General features: G+C 47.1%; 1 protein-coding gene across 1 annotated transcript; it reads left to right on the top strand.

Moving 5' to 3' along the window:
- Positions 1-15,634: 15,634 nt before the first annotated feature.
- On the top strand, positions 15,635-24,667 carry EDEM2 (ER degradation enhancing alpha-mannosidase like protein 2). The gene is made up of 11 exons (XM_052683925.1): positions 15,635-15,774; positions 15,855-15,965; positions 16,045-16,084; positions 16,281-16,386; positions 17,987-18,112; positions 18,749-18,960; positions 20,158-20,299; positions 20,608-20,732; positions 21,423-21,567; positions 22,699-22,820; positions 24,025-24,667. The coding sequence occupies exons 1-11, from the start codon at positions 15,650-15,652 to the stop codon at positions 24,508-24,510; spliced, it is 1,740 nt and encodes a 579-aa protein (XP_052539885.1). The 5' UTR covers positions 15,635-15,649; the 3' UTR covers positions 24,511-24,667.

A 24,667-nucleotide genomic window follows, 5' to 3' on the forward strand; every position in this document is an offset into this window, starting at 1 on the left:
ACGAGGAGGTAACGCTTTCACCCTTGGCTGTGGGGAGCCGCAGCCCATGCTGACCATTGGGCATCTGTCGCTGCAGTGGTTTCACCCCACACAATGTCCTTCAGATAAGCAGGCAGCCCAACTTCATGGGCTGTGATGTTCACCAAGTGCTGTGTTCGGCTCTTTTCCTGTGGGTGTTTTGTTCTTTCTCATGTTCAGCATTCACTGAGGATTTGAAACCATTTCACACTAAGAAGTCTAGAAAGCTCCTGCTGCCTCTCCAGGTATCAGCTTTCTTTCCTTAAATTTTCTGCAAAAACTCAAAAGTCTTTGAGGTCTATACAGACACATGGCAATACAGCTCCTGAAGACTCCTGAGAGTCCATTACCCTGCTGAACCTCTTAGCATTCTGCAGCAAAGCAGCTGGCTCCTGGACTTCTCCTGGATTTGCTCTGGTTTCAGTAGGAGCTGTGCAGGGCTCCTTGCAGAAGCAGGGATGCTTGAGCAGCCCCTTGCTGCTGGCTGGGTCTGCTCACTGCATGCAAGGAGCTGAAGGCCCCTGATCCAAGATCAAACTCACACCCAGGATGGGTTTATGGCCTCATCCCACCCCCGATGTGAGTTTTTTCCATCATTTCAGTGGGTGATTAAGGGCTGGAATCAGGAACCTGGAGATCCCAGGGTGGGCTTATCACCCAATTCTGCAGGAAAACGGTGAGCAGGATGGTGCTGTTGCCCCCCAAGGGGAATGGGATGGCCAGGAAGGTCTTTCCAAGCCCAGAGCACTTGTGATTAGCTTGTGCACCACTGAAACCACTGACTTCAGTGGAACTAAGCTGACCAATAGATGCCAAAAGCTCCTGAAAATCCACACAGGGGCTCTGCCATCAGGGATGGGGATCAGCTACAAGCTTAGAGCTGGGAATAATGAGATGAAGTTAAGAAAGGGAAAATGTGAAGTGAGGAGCACCAAGCATTCCCTAGAGTGGGACCTACCAGCTGCTGAAATAATCTCACTGGGGAAATGGCATCAGGTTCATCACTTTGAAAGCTTAAATAAAGCACAAGACAACACAGAAGGAAAAGCTCATGCGGATGGTGAATGGACAGAAGTACCTGGCAGCATTTCTCTTGCTTTCCCAGACCTTCTATGGTTCCACATTTTCTATCACACTCATAAATAGCATCAGAAGTGCCCAGCAGCCCTGGACAGCAGTGCAGCATAGGGCAGGCATCAGCACCCAAGGATCAGCTGAGTGTGAAAGGTGCGCCAGGAGCGAGCTGATGTGGGAAAGATTTGACCAGCCAGAGTTTGTATCTTTCTGTGCTCCCGGGTTTAAAAGAGCTCTGATAAGCTGCCTACTTCCCAGGGGCTGGCAGCCCCTGCACCTCTGTCCTGATATGTCTTGGAGGTGGGCAGCAGGGCTCCACCGAGCTGCTGGCCCAGAGCATGTGGACCCAAAGGGAGTGGCTTTAAACTAAAAGAGGGGAGATGTTAGGAGGAAATTGTTTAATCGGAGGGCTGTGAGGCTCTGGCACAGCTTCCCAGAGAGGAGTGGGTGCCCCATCCCTGGAGGTGCCCAGGGCCAGGATGAGTGGGGCCCTGGCAGCCTGCTCTGCTGGGGGGCGTCCTTGCCATGGCAGGGGGTTGGAACTGGATGAGCTTTAAGGTCTTTAGGATTCCTTCCAACTCCAAGTTGCCATTCTATGGTTCTGTGTTAATGCAGATGAGCAAAGTGCTGAGGAGCAGGAGCAGGACTGTGAGCATGGCCCAGACGTGGTAGTCAGCAGCCCAGCAGCACAGACACTGAACACAGCACCAGCGGAGGCAGAAACTGAGCCTGACCTCTGCCCAGCCCCTCCATCCTGGAGCAGAGAATCCAGGACAGAGGTCCCTGCAGCACCCCAGAGTGAAGCCCTCTCCTCACTCTGCTCTCAGGCTCTGTGCTAGTGCTGCTACTTGTTTTCCACTTCCAATTCTTGCAGAGGAAGAGGGAAAAGCCATTTCCCCTGGAAGTCAAGGTCAGCACTGTTGAACTTCCAGGCTCTCAGGCAGATTAGCACAAGGTATTTTACCTGCTGAACATGGAGCCTGAATCTACGTTTCCACCTCCGGCAAAGAATTTACTTTGGCATTAGTTTTTTGTTGAAAATAAAACTGAATAGAGGGCAGGATGTTGTCTTTAACTAGTCTGAGATGACTAATTATTAAACTCATTTTCTAAAGGTTAGCGTATACAGAAAAGCAATTATACAGAGATTAAAACAAGTTCAGAAACCTGATTCATTCTGAAACTATGGCAAACCCAAATCTTGTACTATTTCTGATGTTTAATGACCTCAGAAACATTTTATTTAACTTAGATGTGAAACGCGATTCCAAAATGAGAGATTAAACATATTTCATGCCTTCTTTTTTCCCAAACATCGTGCAGTGCACGAACACTCAATGCCAGTTCTGTCAGCGGGTTCCAGCAGATGAAGGACAGTCCTGCTTAACCCCTGTGTGCCAGCACTGCTCTGAGGCACCCAGCAGTGCCTGCACGGCTTGGATGGGCTGTAGGGCTGTGCTTTGGGACTGAGGGGTGGGAAGGGAGGTGATGCTGTATCCTCTCAGTGGTGCTCCCTGCTTGTTTCGGTGGCCCAGAGCACAGCATTGCAGATCCTTTTCCTCCTGTGCTGGGGGAGCACAGGGAGCGTGGTGGTCTGCACATCCTACTTGGAGCTGCTGGGCACTTTCCTTTCATAAGTCTCTGGAAGAGGAAGGAGAGGCAATTGCCAGGCATGGGGCAAATGCTGGGTGCACTGTGCCTACCAAAATACACCCAGGGTTTGGCATGGGGCTGAAGGGAACCCCTGATTTTCTCTGTCATTGGCTTCCTCAGAGCAGCCCACTGAAAATGCCCATTTCTGAGCAAGAAGGAGAAACCCTCCTAGCAAAGAGCGGGTCCCAAATTGGCTGAAGCCCAGGCTCACGCTGTAACAGTGCAACAAAACGCTTCCAGGACTACATAGGACCCAAGGTGGACCTACCTTTACCAGCCACGGGCAGCTGCCTCCTGGGTCCCGGCCAGCACCCTCTGTGCAACAAGAGCTCACCGGGCGAGAAACACCGGCCTCCAGTTATTAACTAGTGCGCTGGGCTCAGTATTCAAGGCACACACTGGCCTCTAGCGGTGCTCAGTCGAACCCCATGCGATGTATCGAGCGGTACGGGGGTGGGTGACAGCACAAACGGCACAGATAGCGTTGATACAGACATACATACAGAATCCACAGGGCCTTTTAGGACTCTGTGGCCCCTGTAGCATCCCTGGGATTCTCACAGATCCAGAAGACTCCATAGGCTCTTTTAGGACTTCATGACCTCTAAAGCATCCCTTGGACTGTCGGCATCCCTATGGAACCCATAGGGGCCCTGTGTGCTCATCCATTCATTTATATAAAGACACACATATACAACATACATCCCATGTATGTCATACTCCTTTTGGCTAAAATCTGGAAAGCAGAATGTGAAAATGGGAACAATTTTCATCTGAAGATGTGACACTGAAAACCTTCAGCTCATTTGGGCTGATTCCTGCAGAATCACAGGGACGTTTGGCACACTTGCAGCTTCAGGAGCTGCAGCTATAGGAGAAATATTAGATTTCCTGGGCATCACCGGACAGTGCCAACAGGTCAAGAATTCCAAGGGCTAAGGTAGGAAAGTCGGGCTCTTTGCCTATTTGTTCACACTCAGAACTCCTATCATACCACTGTGGTCCATGGGAAAACTGCAATACATCAGAAGGTGGTCAGCAAAACCACTGCAAAACTTTGAATGCCACAAGAGACAGCAGAAAAACACCTGTGGGTCTTCATGGTCTGGTGATCATTAAACCTGGCTCGAAGCAAATTCAAGCAGCCAAAGTTCCCAAAACTTGAGCTTTGCTCACCTCAATGCAGAGGTCTCTCCTTTATGTCCCACCCTTCCCACAAGGCTGCACTGTGAGCTTTCCACGTCCTTCCACATGGCTCAGAAATCACACATGGTCACGGGCTGCAACCCAAGGCAGGTGGCAAAGCCCTGTGCTTGTGGGGACTTCTCATCTCTCAGGCTTTGGACAAGCTGGCTGGAAATCAGTTGTCAGATTTAAAAGCTCTACAGGTGGACTGACAGACAGATGGCGGAAAGACAAACAGGCAGCTGGCATGAGTGCAGCCTTAAAAAGCAGAAAAGAATGGGATGTGTGTAGCACCAACGCTTTTCAGGGGGGCTCGATGAGGCCAGAGCAGTGCAGAAAGAGGGAATGGCTGTGGGGATCAGCAGTGCTCAAGAGGATGGGAAGGACAAGGGCTGGGGAGCCAGGCATGTTAGGAAATGAGAAGGGCTCAGAAAATCCAAAGAAATTGCAGCACCACCTGAGGAAAACCAGCGGGGCAGGGCAGGGCACAGGCTGGAGCAAAAGGGTGCAGAGAAGAGACTTTGCCCATCCTGTATAAAGGATGAAGAAGCCAAACTGAGCACAGCTGCAAAGAGAGAGTGATGCAGCAGAGGGTCTGGCCCCAGAAACAATTCCCCCTCCAGCCCAAGAAGCAAATGAGATGAGTTCATGAGCCCCAGTGTTGTCACAAGTGCTCCTACATCGCGGCCAACATAAAAGCAGGCAGGAGTCCTTGATGCAAGCCTTGCAAGGACAGAGTTGTTGCTGGATTTTTTTTTTCCCCAGTGAAACGGGGCCCAAATTAAATCAGAGAATGTTTTGACTCCTGTGGAAACATTTTTATTTCCCCCAAAGAAACTCCCATGCAGTGCCTGGACGTTATCTGAAGTCTGTCTGCATGCCTCTGCAGTTCTGAACCCGCATGTGCAGGTGCCGCCTCAGAACACAAATGGGAGATTGACTTTGGAGATTTGGAAACATTTTTTTAAGCTTTATTTCTTTGTCAACCACCAAGCGAAACATTTTGTTTAAAAAATGCCTAAACACAATATTTTGACATTTTCAAAATGTTCTCCTGTTCCCTTTAGCCAAAACACGCTGCTGTATTCAAAGCAAACTCGCAGATCCCTCCAGCACACCCAAAGTGGTTTTGTTGAATTTCACGTGAGCTGTGCCACAGGGTGAGGAGCAGGGGGAAGTGGGCAAGGTGAGATGGGGCTGAAGGAAGAAGAGGAAGGGAGAAACGAGAGAGGCAGTGTGCTTTGGAGTGCCAGGAAGGAGAGGCTGGGAGGCAGAGGGTGAGGGGTTCCTGGCAGGGATGGAGGGAGCCTGGGAGCCAGGCAGCCCTGTGGATGGAGGGAAGTGGGGCTCAGGAGGTGGCACAGGGGTCAGAGGAGTGGGCCCAAAACAGAGCCGGGCACAGCTCTGGTGCCCATCACTTGCAGGACAGCAGCCAGTGGAACATCAGTCTCCGTGCAGGCATCTGAGCTGGGTCGTGCACCCTGGGCTGTGAACCTCTTTCTCACGGTACACCCAAACTGCCCTTGGAGAGCTCTGCTCTGCTTGCAGTGTTCCCCTGGGGAGAAGAAGGGAGGAAAACAAAATAACCACATCTGAGAGGCTCTAGCAATGCTGCCCACTGGCAGCCATGCTCTGTGGCTGCTCAGGTGCTGGCACAGAAGCAGTGTCAGCAGCAGCAAGTCACACTAGGAAGGCGACTCTGCCACTCTGTCCTGGATCTCACCCAGGTGCTGAGGTGAACAGAAAGGACTCCTCACCCAGCTTAGAGCCTGCAGGCTGAGCACAGCTGCCAGGGCTGCTCTTAGGGCTGTTTGGAAGCTTTCTGCACACTTTTCCCCCACTGGCCCTGCAAGCCAGGCACAAGGCAAACCTGCAGCCCAAGCTCAGCAGGGAGGCAGCTGAGGAGCATTCACACTGTTGAGTCCCATCCAAACCTGTTTCCATGGCAAAGGAACAAGTGTGGTACATGCTATCAGCATCATCAGCACTGAGGTGACATCTCGTTATGCCTATATTTCCTGTTATTTTACCAGAGTTACATGTGGATTCAGAGGTGATTCATGAGGTTCATGACCTGCTCAGATAGTGCATTAATGGGGACACTGTGGGCGGCTGCTATAATTAGTGACTAATTTCTTGAGTTCGGTTGCACGATCATCACATTACTCTCTCAAGCCAGCCGACCACATGCAGACCACGTGGAAAGTTGGCCCAGAGGACATGGTGCACCCTTCATATCCCACCATTGTCCCTGCTTCAGCATGGCTGTAGGAACACGTGGTAGGAGGGTGCTGAGGGGCTGCAGGACCCCCCAAAGGGCCTATGTCCCAACCCACGACAGCCTTTCCTAGCTCTGCTCCCCATGACAACTGGAGCTGTCTTGCCCCACTGCACAGAGTTGGGGTCTTCCTGATAGTTTTCAGCATTACCAGTGGAAGACAAATTGGAAGCCCATAAATTGGCCTAATCTCATGCCAGAATGGCTGACAGGTATAAAGCAGACCAAGAGAAACAAAGAAAAGATTTGGAGAGATCTGCTGAAGTGTCTCCGGCTGAAGACAAACACTGGCTCCTAAAGCTTGGGTGAAACTTTCTTGTTGGCCAAGTCAGATCATGAAGGCTCTATAGGAAGCTCCAAGCTTTCCTCTGATACTGATCATAAGCCAAGAGATGACCGAGTGGGTATTCCTTGAAAGCACTGTAGTGACCTAGATTTCCAGAAAGTGCAGAATAGATGTCTGATCTACGACCTATGTCTGATTTAGCAGCTCCCTGGGGTCATTTGGCACCACCAGTGTCTCCTGTGGAGAAAGCAGGAGCAGAGTGAGATCTCCTGGGGCCTGATTTGGCAGCTCATCACCTCAACCATGCCATTACCAGACCAGTTTCACCAGAAGTTCTGTCCCAAGAGTTTACTCTCTCATCAACGGCACAAAGCTGCACAGATGGAAGATTTCAAGGGGAAATTATTTAGATAGGAGATTATCAGGTATGCTTCAATGTCAGCTGAGCTTCTGGGCTTAATGCAGAATGATGGATCACCCATCCAAGTACATATTATTTTCCCTGAAGGCACTGCCCTTGTGAAATTTATTTCCCTCTGAAGGCCCTTGTAAATCATTTGTAACAAATAACCCACAGTATTTCCAACCCCACATGTTAAAAAGTGCACAGCATCATAGAATATCCTGAGTTGGAGGCGACCTCCCCTCCACTGCTCAGGGCTGAACGAACTCAGGGACTCAGCTGTTCCATGCATGCTTCACCCTCCAGACCCTTCCCCATCTCCATAAACCTCCTATGGGTGCTCTCCAACAGTTTTCTGTCTTTCTTACATTCTGGATTCCCCGCCAGATGGACCAGGGCTGCTCACATGGTCCAAAGGGTTCAGGAGCTTTCTGAAGCACCAGAGATGGCAGGTGCTGCAGTTTTCTAGAGCTTCACTGGGCATCACTGGGAGAGATACTTTGAGCAAAAGCTGCAGCATTTTGCTACCTCTATCTGATAACCTCCCACAATCAGCCCTCAGCCCTATCTGATCCTGCAGTTATTGAAAACCCAGCTGGGTGTGACTGGGATCATTTTTCAGGGCTTTCATGCTGTTCTTTGACCATGGTGAAAATTAAAGAGCCAGTTGTTGAACAGGAGAAAGCATGGTACTTTCACTATGATACTTTCTGGTAACGAGATATTTATTAATGTTCATTTCTCCTCATAGGAAACAAACCAAACCCGATCCCTTATCTCTCCCACAGTGTTTAAGTTATGAGTAACACAGGAAGCTATTAGGCCATGAGACAGCAAATACACCCAGCTCAGGAGCCTGTGGGTGTAGGAGGCACAGCGATAAAACCAAGATAGATCTAATCACTTCCATCTACCTTGAGCTTTCTGCAACTCTTGAAATGATGTAGGATCTAAAGATGCTTTGTCTTTTTTTTTTTATGAAAAAAAAAGCAGCTGTGATTTAGCAGTTTAATCACTTCTGTCACAAAGAAATGCAAAACAAAGCCTATCACCAGGATATATATTTTTTTCAAAGCTGTGTTTTGTTTCCCATCAGCAAGGAACAATTGCAACACCTAACAGCAGGCTGAGATAGATGCATATTCAGTGATGCTTCTCCTGTGCCAGACCTAGATCAGCTCTGTGAAACTGCTGTCCCACTGCAAGTTTAGTGATGATGGCCATGACCAAAGTCTTTGGGTGCTCAGCAGGTCTTGATGGGCAGCTGGTTGAGTTGAGGATGTAACTACATATCAAAGAGCTGTCAGAGCACCAGGCAGGATTTGAGTTAGGATTTTCTTGCCTGTGCTGGCCTCAAGGTGACCTTGTTCAGACTGCAGGACTCGAGCTGTGGCTGCTGCTGCTCTCGCTCTCACAAACAGCAGGAACAACCCATGTTCAGCAGTCTGAGTTCACTCCCACAGTCTGGATGTACAAACCTTTCCCTCCTCTGCAAACAGGCACTGGGGTGCCGAAGAAATGGGTTTCTCAAGAATAAAATGCTGCAGAATGATTATTTCCTTTGTCATTATATTCATACCCATGTGGTTCAGTACCAGGGCTGGAAACTTCACAGAACTGCCAAGCAAGCTGGGTGTCCCATAAAACTTCAATGGCACTGCTCCCAGCCCCGGAGCTCCCTCACCCAAGCCATGTCCCAGCTCCAGTTTCAGTTCCCCACAGGTTTGGGATCTTCGTCTTCCACCCCTTCCCATGCCCTTCTCCCTGCTGCAGCCCAATTCTCCTGCTCATATCCAGGAATAGGCCAGAAGCATCCTGGGGAGACCATCTCCCACTGTTGCCCAGTGCAAATGGCATTTCTGGAGCTTTTAATTGCTAAATTATTACCTAGTGCCCTGCTCAATGTTTGCAAAATGTGGTTTTTACAAAGGACTGTGTTACAGCCAAACCGGGGCACATGTGCATAGAGAAAGCAAAACATCCCCACAGCTCAGTGACTACCCTTTACCAGGCTCCAAAGCCTTGCTGATCCTGCCCAGATATTGCAAATATTGGTGGTAGGAGGACGGTTGGACTAAATAATCTCAGACACCTTTTCCAACCTTGGTGATTCTGTAACTCTGCGATTACAGGATCGTGGCTTTGTAATGCACCTTCTCCTTCGATGCCTTAGTAATAGTAGTTAAAAGATCCAGAGCTTACATGCTGCTGCCATATACAAGATCCAGGAGCTCTTTGTCCTCAGTGGCCTTTTCCAAAACCAGATTGTTTGGGGTTTTTTTGTTTGTTTGTAATTTCATATTTCTTGGCTTTGATACCTGACTGCATTTCCCAGTGTCAGTCCATGGCAGCACAGTCTTGCAGCAATGGCTGAGTCCAGTGAGACTCAGGACAAAGACTGGAAAAAAGGAAAAGCCTTCACATGGCTTTTTCATCGCATGGATGAAAATCCACCCTCTGACATTTTCTCTTTGTGGTCAGTGAGGGTTTCCCTCACCGGGCACTGGTCAGGTTGGTCATTGGTCCCCAAATGAGTCATTGCAATATGGGAACAAAGGTCCCTGCAGAAGCAGACCTGTGATAGATTGCATCAAATCTTGGCAATGAACAGCAAGGACAGGTCTGTGTAGCTGTGAAGAGCTAATGGACGTGGCCCAGCTCAAGTCCATGTGAAGGAACAAGGGCATCACTTCAAACAAAACATCCTCATTTCTCTTCACTTCCTCCTTCTCAGCTCTCTGATGGTGACGTTGTGTGGAGCTCCACCAACTGGGTGTATCTATCTAAATAATTTGGCCTGTTCTTACGTCCAGTTCAGGCAGGAAAACACACGTGATTGATTGGACAGCTAGAAACAAAGCAGGTCATGGCATCAGAGCCTACAGTATCACCATCCAGGGATGGTTTTTGGCACGGCTGGCCAAAGAGCAAGCCAAGGTTGGAGAAGACTGACAGCAGCCATGCCCTTAGTGGAGTAAAGGTGCAAAGTCAAGACTTTCTCTTTTAGTAAGATCAAGCCAGGTGGAGCTAAGTGGGAATTTCCTAAGTACTCTGTTTTGAAGCATTTGACAACATTACGCTGTCTTGGAAAGTGTGGATTTGTTGAAACAGATTTTTTTTTTCCCCTGCCATGTGCTGGGTTTTCTGCAATTTGCACTGAATAGTTTCTCTGGTCTGGACAGAAAATCTGGTTAAAACCAGAAACAAAACCAGCAGTGCTTAGAGACTCTCTGTAAAGATGCTGTTGACCAGGTTTGAACTGGCTGTTCCAGAAAATGAGCATTTTGCTCTATTTGTTCATGACATGGAGAGCAAGGAGCAGGGATCTGGTAGGCAGCTGAAAACCACCTGGGGCCAGGCAGGTCTGGAGGGAGGGGATGTGACACCCTCAGAGACCCAGCCCTGTCCTCACCACCAGCTGAGCTCGGCCGCAGCAGGCCAGCCTCGATTCTCACAACAAAAGTCAGAACGTCACGTTTGCACTTGAAGCTGACACGGGAAGGTGGCTGAGATCGCGGCCGTGCTGCAGGGCGGAACAAGAGCTCCTCACCTCCCGTATGCATGGAGCACCAGCAGCTCTGATCGCTATCGCTGCTCGCTTCGCTTCCGCGCGTCACAAGGCAGTGATGGCTGTTATGAGATGAGCTGGCCGCCGCACCCCGGGGCAGCACTGCAGCTCGGCTACGGAGCAGTGGATGTAACAGCAGCGTGTGAAAAGTCACAAGTGCTAGACCTGCAGGACGGCGATGAGCTGGTGGCAGCCCAATAGCAACCAGCTGGATCTGAGATCTCAAGATGAACCAAGCTCAGGCCAACGGCTTCTAGGAGATTGGCTTCGTTTCCTAAAATCTCAGCTGACATGGCTCAGTTAGAAACCTCAGCTGTCAGTAAGAAAAATGCTCTGCTTCTGGCACTGAAGGTAGCAAGAGAAAGTTGAAAGTTTTGGTATTCGACCCTTTAAGACTCTGAAGCGAGGAGACAAACAGGAGGTTAGAAACTTTAAAACCTCATAATTTTGCAGCCCATCTCCTGATTTCAAAGTCCCAAAGCCTAGTACAGAGATCAGTTGTCATCTCCTGCATGGGCTACTGGGGACTCTTGCAGAACGCAGTTTGAGTTTCCTTTGACTGAACGTTAATAGATCCCTCCCTCATCTGCAGAAGAAACCTCTCAGAGTTTTTTTTCCATTGGATTTTGTTTTCTTCAGAGAACAAGGGAAACTTTCAGAATTTTGGACAGGTCATGTTTTCCCCTTCCAGCTATGAAAACTGCTTTTCATCTGTATACATGTGTACGAATTCAGAAATTATGTGTTGGCACAAGATGTTGCCCTCAAAGACTTGCTAGATTTAAATCTAGATAAGCAGTCAAGCTTAGTCATCTGAATTTTAACTACATTTTACTAAGCTGCATTTTGTGAGTGAATGGTACAAGAAGAAATTATCCAAAATACCTTTAAAACAACCAAGTATTGTTCAGTGAATTCCTAACCCATTTCTAATTCCCACCAATTCTAATTCTCCACCAAATTTTGACACATCACAAGAGAATAAGAAAGAGGAAAAGAAAGGGAGTGAGCCCCAACAACGAGGTCTCACAATAAGCAAAATTCAGTTCAGATCTGTTGGCAGCATCCAAAGAAACCTGCTCCCAAAATCGCAGTGTGTTCTTGCAGTAGGCTGGTATGTTGTTGTTGTTATTTGCTTGTTGGTACTCTTCCAATTTTTGAGAAATCACAACTATAAACTTGAAAGATGGAGCCACAGCACTGATATGTTTGGCACAGAAAAGCAGATTCACCACATGCTGACATGCGGACTTAACAAAGGCAAAGCCTGGTTGGTTATAAACGCATCACATGCTAAAAATGCTGCAGGAAGGGTGCAAAGTGTGAGATGAGAGGTGTGCTCTGGCTGCTTTGAGCTGCAGGTACCCATGTCATGACCAAGGAGAAGCTGGGATGCCCCTCTTACCACTGCTGGCTCCTCCTTTGTATGTGGCTGAACAAAATGGTTGGGTTCACAGAGGATGAGAAGCTCAGAGGCAGGTGGTGCTTTTACATTCTGCTCAGGCACGTCCAGAGCTAAGGTCCATCCATAGGTATCAGATCTTCTGCTGTGCTGGCATCAGTGGAAACCTGCTTCTGCTTCAGTGGAGCTGGAAGCTCATGGCAGAGAGCTCTGCATATCCCTTCACACCAACAGCCGGCCATCTTCACATCTGGAGGATGGGCTTTCAAAGCCCGTTGCCATTATGTCACCTTACTGTCTCAAAGAAGCTTCGCAGATGGTCCAATGCAGACCAGCACTTGTCTCCAAGCTTCTCTATCAGGCTCTAGAAAACATCAAGAGTAGAAATGAACATCATCTTCAAATAAGAAATGAAGGAGCCCCTCAGCCCACTGGTACCTGAGGATTCAGATGGCAGCAGAACTGCTAGGAATACAGACCTCTGGTGACACAGAAGCTACCTGACCACCCATAATAACTGCAAGATTTTTAAGAAATAATTTCCACATTGACAGCTCTGCAGTGCTGTGGTCATCCCTCTGCTTACAGCCAGTGGCAGAACAGGCCATGGGAGAGGAGACCAGAGTGTCACAAGGGCCCAGCCACAGCTGTGATGCTCCCACGGGCCACAGCATGCTAGAGAAAGACAAAGAGCCCAATGGTCTTGCCAGCATCCAAGGGCACAAGCACTGCTCCAAAGAGACATTAAGATCAACTGCAGCACTGTCATTTGTGTGTTATGCCTCAGCAATCTCGTGTGCTTCAGAGGAAGATAAAATGAATGGCAGCTGCCAAATCCTCCTGCAGTGAATGAAGGGCAGGAGCTCCCTGGGGACAAGAGCTGGGGATGCAGTGATGCCAGGCTGCACTCAGATCCTTTTGGTTGATAGGAGAGAGTGGTTCCACCTACCCTGCTCTGAAAAGTCACTGCCAGTGAACCTCTGTCCGCTCTGCTGCAGAAGCGGCCAGTTCTGGATGGGTTCTGCCCATCACACCCTGTCCACAGCTTTGCCAGGCAGCATGAAGAAAACTCTAGTGAGAAAGGAAACTTTGCTGCCTGCCCTGACACCCCAGCCTTTGGCAGCATTACCAGCTCATACCCACAGCCCTTGTCTCCTGCCTCGAGAAACAAACTTACCTTTGTTCTGACCTTTTCCTAGCAGCAGGAGACCCTTGTTCACTGACAAGTTTCAGTGAATTTGTTTTACACAGTCATAAACTAGGGAATAAAACCTCTCTGCAATCTCTCTGTGTTTCCAGGCACAGGAGGATTAACTCATTGCTTCTTCCCAGCTATAAACGCCATCTTTTTGCCATGTGCAGTATGTGAATGTGAAAGCTGGGTTACTCTTTCAGAGAAAAATGAAAAGTTTTTTGAACTTTTAAGTCAATTTGGAGCCAAGAACCAAACTGGATTTCTCAACCCTTTCCCACCATGCATGCTATAGGGTGAACATCTATAGTCCCAAGCCCCATCTTTTTTTTACTCTATCTCTGCATGAATCCTCAGGAAAAATACAAGATGCAGAAGCAGTGCCTCCCCAGACATCCCAGGCTCATGTGGCCCAAGGGGCTGACCACAGAACATGATGAACTGAGGCAGAAGCAAAATGCAGCCCATCCTCTGCTTTGCCTATCTGTATTCTACGGACACCAATCATCCGAACAGCTCTAAATCTTCCTGGTAAAAGAATATCAAAGCCACAGTCCCTATGGGAAAACGCCAGCACTTGGATCAAGAAAATGAAACCTCATTCGCACCAGTTGGTAGCTTTGGACTTTATGGATGTCACGTAACGTGGGTGCCATCAATCCCCGCACTAAAAACCAAGACACATTGATGTTAACTCCATTTTATTTTTGCTTTCTCACTTGTCAAAATCTCAACAGTAAGCCAGGCTTGCATAAAATATTCAATTCTATATGGAGCCACAATTCTTTGAGAACACAGCACAACAGCTCCCGCATGAGCCTATTTGCAACAGGAGCTCTCACTGCATTAATTCTCTGGTTGCTGCCTATCAACAGCTTCTGCAACTACTTGTTACTTAAGTTAGTAATGAAGAAAAGTTAGTTAAAAAGTTAGTTAGTTAGTTAGTTAAAAGTTAGTTAAGTAGTGGAAGAAAAAGAAAGGGTGGGGAGATGTGAAGAGAGTGAGTTGGACTCAGGGAAGCTGCACGGTGGAGTGCTGCAGAAGCAGCTCATCTCATCTCTGCTGTCACTTCCAAATGCTGTCTCAGTGGGGCATGCACTGTTTTCCTGCCCAGAAGCACAGATCAGTGCAATGCTGAAACATTTTACATGCCTCAGCCATGCAGCTCGCAGCCCAGTTGCTTCATTCTGAATTTGCAGCGTGGCTTAATATCACAGCACCAAGAGGGAGGCCGTGCCTTCTCTTGGGCTGTATGTCTTTTATGTTAGTCAGGTGCTAAACAAATAAAATCAATTCTGAACTTAGAAAAAGCAATTGGAAATGTCTACTCTTTTATAGTGAAATCTCAACTGCAGCAGCCCACAGCACTTGGAGAAAAATCAATCATCGTTTCCATCCCACTATGCATGCCACTGAAATTAAGAATTGATGTTTGGCTGCAAAGGAAAATTATTTCAAGTGAACCACCTTAGCAACAGTTTTCAGTGTTCATAAAACTCCTGTTTACATTTCTTCTCATAACAGACAAACTCCCACATCCCGCCATGAATAATAAATATTAATGGCTAATCCTGATTTACATAGTTTCCATCTTAATGGGCATCAAAATTGCAAGCTGGGCAACAGCACTACTTACCGTAATAGCAAGTAGTAAACAAGCCGTCAGCCTAAAGATGCCATAAGCCTCTGTGTTCAACGCCCCTCTAATTACACTCTCCCTCACATCCAAATGAACCTTGGTATTATTTTGCCAGTGGCCTTTTCATAAAGACTGAAAGCCAGGGAAGCCACTCGGACATGTGGAGCTGCATTTATCTCCGAGACAGGCAAAATATTGCAGCGTTTTGTCCATTTGAAAGCACTGCTCGCCCCCCCTGCAATTTGTTGCATCAGTGCAGATATCACTGCATGATCTGAGGAATGCATGCTGTGTTGGTATCCCTCTGGTGCGTGCTATGTCACATCAGACACCACCCAGACCTCCAATCGACGTCTGTCCTATGGCAGCTGTGTGTGTGTTTACTGACACGTGCAGTGGCTTTTCACAGCTCACAATGTCAGAACCCATCTGGTCCATCCGTTGGACCATCACTTTTGGAATTCGCTGCCTGACTTTGATAGAGAAATTGCGGTGTATGGTAAATGACAGCGGTGCAGAACGCGCGCTGATAGACGGCCCCAGAACCTCAATGAGAGCACTGACACCTAGCGGGGCAGCACGGCAGCATCTCTTGGGCTTTAGCTGATGGGAGTACACTAACAGCAGCCTCTTGTCTTGCTGAACAGCAGCACGGGCTGTCAGAGCGCCGGCTTGGTGCCCGCACTGCTGTGAGCGCGCTGCTTTGCAGCTCTGATGGCTGCTTTGCAGCTGATTGCTGCTTTGCCGCTCTGATGGCTGCTTTGCAGCTGATCGCTGCTGGCTCCTGCTCCGTCCAGGCGCCACGGGCGTAGAGGGACAGCTTGCTGCGGGTCAGTACTGAGCTTGAAGCAAGAACAGGAGCAACTATTCGCATGGCGCGAGGACAAGGGGCAACGGCTTTAAGCCAGCGCGCGGAGGCGCGGGTCCGATGAGGTGCAGAGCTCCGTGCGCATGCGCTGTGGCGGCGCCGCCATGGCGCTGCCACGCTCGCTGTGCTCCGTGCTGTGGCTCTGCGCACTGCGGCTCCCCGCGGGGCCCGGCGTCGCCGCCCGAGGGCTGGACGTGGCTTCGTACCGGTGAGATCGGGGCCGGGAGGGGCTGGGTGAGAGTGAGGCTCGGCGGGGTGCGAGCGCTGTGCTGTGTGTGTGTGCCGCAGGGAGCGGGTGCGCGCCATGTTCTACCACGCCTACGAGCACTACCTGGAGAGCGCGTTCCCCTACGACGAGCTGCGGCCGCTCACCTGCGACGGGCACGACACGTGGGGCAGGTGAGGGCGGAGGGGCGCGGAGGGGCCGGGCTGCCGGCCGGACCTCGGCTCCGCGCTTCAGCTCCGTGCTTCCCCGCAGCTTCTCGCTGACGCTGATCGATGCCTTGGACACGCTGCTGGTGAGTACGGGCTGTGTGCCAGCGCCGCGCCGCCCTCTGAGCAAAGAATTCATACGCGCATCTAACCCGAATCCACCTCTTTTCCTTTGAAGCCGTTCCCCTGCCGCTATCAATCCGTGTAAAAAAAGCCGAATTATCCCCAGCGTGTGCTCGTGCCCCTGTTTTCCCGTGCTGTCACGCTCTTGTCACACTGCAGATCCTGGGAAACGCCACCGAGTTCCAGCGCGTGGTCACCGTGCTGCAGGAAGGGCTGGATTTCGATATCGATGTCAACGCGTCCGTCTTCGAAACGAATATCCGAGGTGAGGTGGGTTTTTCTGAGCCTCGGGTGCAGGCAGAGGTAATAATCTCACAGGGAGGCTGTAACGTGGTGCCACAGGAGATGTAAACGCTCAGAAAACTCCAGTGTCACCTTTCTGTCTTTGCAGGGCACCTTTCTGCTTCCTGCCTCAGTGTACACAGGAGTTACACATGTCACTTTCAGTATTCTACTGCCGAGTTTTAAGCTTTGCTATAGATGTGTCTTCCATGGAAACAGCGTGGATTTAATGCATTCCTTTTTGATGTACTGTTTTGGAAGAAAGATTATATTGTCCCCCTCCAGTGTGCTCTTGTGAGGCCCCATCTGTGCTGTGTCCAGGTCTGGAGCCCCAGTACAAGAAAGACAGGGAGCTGTTGGAGAGGGTCCAGAGGAGCCACAGAGATGAGCAGGGGACTGGAGCAGCTCCCTACAAAGACAGGCTGAGGGAGCTGGGCTTGTTCAGCATGGAGAAAAGAAGGCTGCAGGGTGACCTCATTGCAGCCTTCAGTACCTAAAGGGAGCCTACAGACAGGAGGGGAATCAACTCTTTGAAAGGGTTGATAACAGCAGGACAAGGGGAAATGGTTTCAAGTGGAGAAAGGGAAGATTTAGGTTGGATGTCAGGGGGAAGTTCTTCACAGAGGGAGTGTTGAGGTGCTGGAACAGCTGCCCAGAGAGGCTGTGATGCCCCGTCCATCCCTGGAGGTGTTCAAGGCCAGGTTGGATGGGGCCCTGGGCAGCCTGGACTGGTATGAAATGGGGAGGTTGGTGGCCCTGCGTGTGGCAGGGGGCTGGAGCTTCATGATCCTTGAGGTCCCTTTCAACTCTGGCCATTCTGTGATTCTGATTCTTTGATTATTAATCTCTTGCTTTGGTGCTGTAAAATAAAACTTGTCTTTTTTTTTTCTTTTTTTTTTTTTTTTTCTTTTTTTGAAACTTACAAAGACGTTTGCCTTCAGTGGAGTGGAATGTTGTACCCTATTGCACACCTCACTGCTTTGGTGCTGTGAGACGGAGAGACAGGGAGCATAGCTGTTAGTTATGCTCTTTTCTTGTTGTTTCTGCTATTAAACAGTATTGAGCCAGCTTTTGCAGCACTGTAACTTCTCTGTGTTTATGCTTGTTGTGTGACATCAGGCTAACCTGTGAAAAGAACTGAAAACTCACAGCCTCTGACAGTCAGACTACAATTCTTTACTCTAACCTAGGCCTTTTTCTGCAAGGAGTTTAGTAAGGTATGCTGTATTACAGAAACATGACATAAAGCTGTCTAGAAGAAATGAAACACAGTTCTTTAGGATGTCATAGCCACTATACTTGTAGCTTTTTGATTTTCTGCAGGGCACTGCAGATATAGGAGGGTAAGTGGGATCTGATGCTCCTAATGTAATGGAATAAATATACCCAGGTACTTACTGCAAACAGGAAGGAACAAACAACTCTTCTGAGGCACTGAATGATGCATGTCTTAATGATGTGCCATCTCACTTTTCTTCCTCATGAACACTGTTGTGCATCAAGCTAAAACACGACTGGTTTGGGACTTCATTCTTCCTCTGTCCCAGCATTTTCTAATGGGATTCTCACTGTGCACTTTCCAGTGGTTGGTGGCCTCCTTTCTGCTCACTTGCTGTCCAAGAAGGCTGGCGTTGAGGTGGAGGTGGGATGGCCCTGCTCTGGACCTCTCCTGAGGATGGCAGAGGAAGCAGCTCGCAAACTGCTGCCAGGTGAGAACTTGTCTTTTCTGTGCTGCTGTGGTTCCTGAGGTGACTGGTGCACTGGAGGAAGATGGCACTGCTTGAGTTGTGAGCTCACAGAACAGTCTTACATTCCCTGAGCTCTAAGGAGTTGAACTTCCTTTGTTTGCAGGAAAGCATCTTGTAAGTTCAGGGCGCAAGTTGTCCACGTGTGTGCCAAGTGTTGTATGTGCTTAATGCAGCAATTTGTTAATTGCTTGCTGTGGGAAATATTTTATATGCATGAGAAGTGCTATAAAGACTGTGAAACAGCTTGCAAAGACAAGAAGGTGCAGCCTTATCTGCCCCTCTGTGAGCTGTGCTAGGATGTGTGCTCTGACAGCATGACACCATTTCCTTCTCTGCATGCACCCTGGGCTGCCCTTGAGCAATCATGAGCTCAGTTTTTGTACGCTGCTGACCAGCATCTGTAGTTACGTTTCACTGACTACTGTGTGCAGGGATGCAGCCCCTGCTCTGCACAGGGGAGAGTAGATCTGCAGTAGCTTCTGTGGCTCCAGTCCAGTTTGTTGCTGCAGAATGTGCCTGGGATTGTAGGGAGCACCTTATCAGTGTGATAAGATGTAACAGTGAATGCTTTCATCTGAACCAAAAATTTTGTTTCAGCTTTTCAGACTCCCACTGGGATGCCCTATGGAACAGTGAACTTGTTGCATGGAGTAAACCCTGGGGAGACCCCGGTTACCTGTACTGCTGGAATTGGTACTTTTATAGTGGAATTTGCCACTTTAAGCCACCTTACTGGTGACCCAGTGTTTGAGGATGTTGCTAGGAAGGCCCTGAAGGCGCTGTGGAAGAACCGCTCAGATATTGGACTGGTGAGTGAGGACATACTTTGAATTTTCATATAGCTTAAAGGTTCTAAGCTATATTCTAAGCGTTGAAAGTATGAACTAAGGAAAAAGCATTGGATAAATAACCACGGCGCTAACAGGGCTGAAAGTTGTGTTCCTGAAGACATGCAGCATGCACATCTTTGCTTTAGAGGTGCAACTCAATGTAATGCCGTTGTTTTGCTGCAGAACAGATGTGGCTGGGAGACAAAAATGCCTTCTGCTGGGCATTGCAGCTTTTGTAACAGCAACTGTACAGCATTGCATGAAAGATCTGTCAATGCATGGTGTGACGGTGGCTATGGAAGGAAATAAGAACACCAGGGTATTTCTAGTCTGTAGCATTTTGGGGCTCTCAGAGTTGGAAGTGCCAGCTCTGTGTTCACTGTCGTCTGATCAGTCTTTCTTCAGTTAATGTCCAGCTGCTTTTGAATGTATATGAAGTGTAATAGATGTATTTGTATGCTGTGTGAATCATAGATCATCTTGAGTTGGAAGGAATCCGATGAGGATCATTGAGTCCAACTCATGGCTCCACACAAGACTGCCCAAAGTTCAAACCACATTGAACTTCAGCAGGCCTGGTGCCTGCTGGAAACACTTCTGTTTGCTTTGGGGTCTGTTTTATTTTCATTTGATGCCCTGACTGTTGCACTGGAAAGAAACAGAATAACATGTTTTCCTGTCTTTGCAAAGCTAGGTACAATTGTTCTTAAATTCTCCTTCAGCTCTTTGGAGGCTGAAGACTGCCAGTGTGAAGGATGTATTTAAATATTAGCATGGCAGCTCTCTCATGCCCCTGATGTTCTTAGTATCCTGCTCTGTGCCTCATCATCCTTCTTTATGCTTTCCTAAGGTAGAAATTAGTACCAGTCTCATGATGCCCTGACTGTGGTTTTTTACAGTAGCGTGACATTTTGTTTTGGCCAGTGCAGTGTTTGTACTGAGCAGAAAATCCACAAGTAATGATTTTCTATGCTTTGTACTTCTCTAGTGCTGACAGACATCTCTTGTACTAGAGAAAACACTCATTGATCTTGTCACTGTGAATCTTTTTCTGACAGGAGGTTGGAGGCTTTTTGCGTGATGTTGCTGCTGTGGGAATTATTTTAATTATTGTTTAAAAGATGAGCTCTATTTCCACTCTAACACTCTCTTTCCTTCTCCCCACACTTGCTCCAGGTTGGTAACCACATTGATGTGGTAACTGCCAAATGGGTGGCCCAAGATGCTGGCATTGGGGCAGGAGTGGATTCCTACTTTGAATACCTTGTTAAAGGAGCCATTCTCCTGCAGGACAAGGAGCTGATGTCCATGTTTCTAGGTAAGCAGGTTGGTTGTTTTGTTTGTTTTCCCTTGTATTGAAGGATCCTGGGAATGTGCCCTTGGCTTCACCTGTAAAAGTTTCCCTGTGGGAGAATAAGGCTAATGAGTTCCATTTGGGACTGTTCCAGTGTCTTTGCTATAATACTTTGGAACAATCTGTGGTAAGACTTATCACAGGGAGGAAAGCACAACTCATTCGTTTGACATAGCTGAGGTGGAACAGGGACTTCAGTCATTCTGAGAAAGAAGAACATTTGTTTTATTACCTACTCATCTATGCTTTTTTTTTTTTTTTTTAATACATAGAATATAACAAAGCTATCAAAAATTACACCAAGTTTGATGACTGGTACCTCTGGGTTCAGATGTACAAAGGAACAGTATCCATGCCTGTTTTTCAGTCTCTGGAGGCTTACTGGCCAGGCCTGCAGGTGAGAGCTGTCATATTGGTAGCATACAGTGGCGCATGGTGATGATGTTTAAGTTGATTTATAAAATATAAGTTACAGATATAACCCTCATCTGTGCTGGTTTAAAGCTCTGTTCTAATCTCTGGTGATGTCTGCAGCAGTCCTCAGTTTTTGAAAGAGTAAATGCTGAGTCCACCTGGTCTAATTAAAAAAAGTTACTAAGCATAGAAGGTGGTTTTGTTGTAGCAAACTCTGCTGATAGTGATCTCGTAATCTAGATGGGAACCTAAAGGAGAAACAAAACAGTTTTTCTGCTGCTACCACATAAACGCATTCTTCTCATGAACGCTTCCCACAGAGATACAGTGAGAACTTTACTTTCTTATCAGTACTTATGTTTGCTCTGGGACTTGGTTATTCCTACTGGAACAAACTGCATTTTTTTTCTAGCCTTCTGTTAACTGAAAATTGAGGCGACTTTGAATTCTGCACACCTGAAATAATGTTATCCAAGGGAAAAGCAGGATCTAGTGCCTCTTCAGTTCTATTATTCTTAAGGCATCGTGCCTAAATGCTTATCATACCATTTAGAGTTGCTGAGCAACTCATTTCTCACCCCTTGTTTTGACTATGGGAGTGTTACTGAATGAACCTTTGTACTGTTTCTTCTTCACTCTGACATTGCTTTCCTAATTCTTTTGTCTCTCTCAGAGCCTGATTGGGGATGTAGATAATGCCATGCGAACCTTCCTCAACTATTACACTGTTTGGAAGCAGTTTGGTGGGCTGCCTGAGTTCTACAACATTCCTCAGGGCTATACAGTGGACAAGAGAGAAGGATACCCACTCAGGCCAGGTAAGCAGAAATGAAATAAAAAGGAACATGAAGTTCTGGTTTTGCTCTGGTGGTGAGATCAGGCCAGATGTTAGCAGTAACTGTCATCTAAGAGCTCAGTTTTGTTCTGACTTGGTTCCTGCATGGGTTTCACCATTGATGTCCATTGTCAAAGCCAAATGATTTGCTTTCTGCCATTCACAAAGGCAGGGCTATTAAAAAAAGCAGACAGTAGTGTTATTATATAAAGGAGCCCTGTTAAGGAATTGAGTTCCCTGTGTCAGATATGACAGGTTTGTGTTAGATTCTCTAACGAGAAATGGTTTTACTTAAAAGTCATGTGAAATGTTCATGTGACTGCTTATACCCTTAGGTTTAGGAAGTGAAAGACTGCTGAGTTCCTGAATCAAATTAATTCCAGTTCTATGAGTAGACATCAACACATAAGAGGTTTAGTGTTGTTTGTAATGCTGCAATGCAATCTCTTTCCTATTAAGATCTTTTTGTTTGGCTTTTTTTTTTCCTGTCAAAAATTTCACACGTGGTTATTAGGTCAGTAGAGCTTTGTAATAAACTGCCTTTTGGTCTGAGCATTGAGATGAAATCCTACACTTCTACCAAAAACAGCAACGTTAACTTCAGTGTGTATTATAGCAACTAGAAACTTTTTTTTTTAATTACATGTGTTGCCTACATATAGTGTTCCTGTACTGACAGTTTTCGTTGTGTTCCAAAGCTTTACAGCTTTTTCTCTAAAGATATTGTTTGAGGGGTTCAATTTTATTTGTAGTCCTTTCTAGAAACGTCTGTCTTTGCTTATTTTGACAACTGAGTTTTAATCCTTTTGTGTTGCTCCTCTTCTTCATTGTAGAAGGGAGCACTGTTCATTCTTACCTGAGCTGATGGAACATGGTTACAGTGAATTTCTTTATAGAAATGAATTTCTTTCATCTTTACTAGAAGCAAGTTTGTGTACTTTTAGCCAAAGGAAGCACAAGACAAGCTAAACTACTTACATGGTCATATTAAAACAGTGTTGATAATTCAGAGAACATCTTCTCTTCGCCATATGCATGGTTTGGTAATCTTTGTGCTTGCAACTGTGTGTTAATTAGTTTTGGTTTGAGGTTGGTCTTGTTTTGTTTTTTGCAGAGCTGATTGAGAGTGCAATGTATCTGTACCGTGCTACACGAGATCCCATACTCTTAGAACTGGGAAGAGATGCAGTGGAGTCGATAGAGAAGATCAGCAAGGTGGACTGTGGGTTTGCGACTGTAAGTGTGGCTGCTAAACAGCAGCTTTTGTATAGAAAGTGTACTTAGGGATGATGTTGTGCTTTGAGTCAAATGATCACAGCTATTAAATCACATCTATTAAAGCATGACTTCTTTTTCAAATAAACCCCTTGTTTTTCTCTAAAGCTGAACTGCTGATCATGTTTCTGGGAGTAACTTTCCTTGCAGCCTGAAAAATGGGCCAAATTCTGTTAATTGTTTGTCACACCGGAGCTTAAAAAGTAGAAAAGCATCAGAATCTCCTCAGCTTTCCTGTATCTTGGTAGGTATGAGGAGTCCCACGTTGGCAGGGGGGTTCTTATGCTCTGTAGAAGTGAATGGGCCTCTGCCTGTCAGTTGTAAAACAAACAAATGGAAAAAAGCACCCAGAATTTCAGAGATTTGAGAGACACAGGAAGCCTGACTGCCAGTGAAGGCTGAGGCAAAAACCCTGAGTAGCCCAGCCTTCTCCATATCTGTTACAGCCTGTTCTCCCTTCTCATTTATCAGAGACAGTACGCTCTCCTTGGCCTTTCAGTTCTGATCAGTGATCCTATAGGATCCTTTCTTATTTTATTTTGCATCAATTGCCAACTTCAGTTCTATCTGTGCCTTAGCTTTCCTAATCTCATCACATTCTCTTCCCAGGCTGCATGCAGTTCAAGCAGGAACATTTCCTTATAACATCTCAGTTTGACTGGCAGGTTATTGCTTAGCCATGCTGGTTTCATCCTCCCCTGTTTCATTTCTTACACATGAGGATGTGAGCTCTTGCACTCTTGCGACTCTAAAAAAAAGCATCATTAAAGAGCTGCCAGCTCTGATCAGTTCTTCTGTCCCTATAGTCCGTTTCCTAGTGGATCTCATCCACTCGTTAAACAGCTGGAAGTTTTCTTTTCTGAAGATGTGAAGTTTTTGGTTTTTTTAGTTAGGTAAATGATGGGAAGATTATTCTCCTTACCCCTGTAGGAAGTACATTTCTGTTGACTTAGTTTCCTGTTTTGAATCACCAGATTATATTAATTCAAAACAGATGAAAACTTGTTGGTATACTGTATATTACCATCTGAAATATGGAGTGTATTGATATTGTGCTGTTTGATGTAGATGAATTGCAAGCTGGTTTTACATTCTGTTTTGGTTTTTTTTCCCTGAGTTCTTGAGTTTGATATCAATGTAACCCACTGGTTCTCTTCTTCTGTAGATCAAAGACTTGAGAGATCACAGGCTGGACAACCGCATGGAATCCTTCTTTTTGGCTGAAACAGTGAAATACTTGTACCTACTGTTTGACCCAGACAACTTCATTCACAACGATGGCTCAGACTTTGATGTTGTGATCACCCCTTATGGCGAATGCATCTTGAATGCTGGCGGGTACATCTTCAACACTGAAGCTCATCCCATAGACCCTGCAGCACTGCACTGCTGCAGGAAGCGGAAAGAAGAGCAGTGGGAAGTGGAAGACTTAATGAGGGAGTTGTACTCGCTTCAGAAAAACAAGAAATTCCCCTTACAGCAGAATTCTGACTGTGGTGAAGGGGGATGTGCAAAAGACCCCCCAGGTGCATCTTTAGGTGGAAAGAAAAGAAACTCTAAGAAGGGCTCACACTCCCTTTTGAGTTGCCCCAGTCAGTCTTTTAACTCTAAACTTGCTGTACTGGGACAGGTCTTCCTGGACAACACTTGATTGTATGTTTATCATCAGTATGAATTACTGATCCAGACTCTGGGAATGTATTTTTATAGTTTCATAATGGAAAAAGCCATACCTCACAATGTGAATTGTATGAAGTGGGAAAAAAAAAACAACTTTGCATTAAATTCTGCTGCTGCTGGTTCATAAA

This window comes from Tympanuchus pallidicinctus, unplaced genomic scaffold (assembly GCF_026119805.1).
Source record: "Tympanuchus pallidicinctus isolate F22 unplaced genomic scaffold, pur_lepc_1.0 scaffold20, whole genome shotgun sequence".
Classification (NCBI taxonomy): Eukaryota; Metazoa; Chordata; class Aves; order Galliformes; family Phasianidae; genus Tympanuchus; species Tympanuchus pallidicinctus.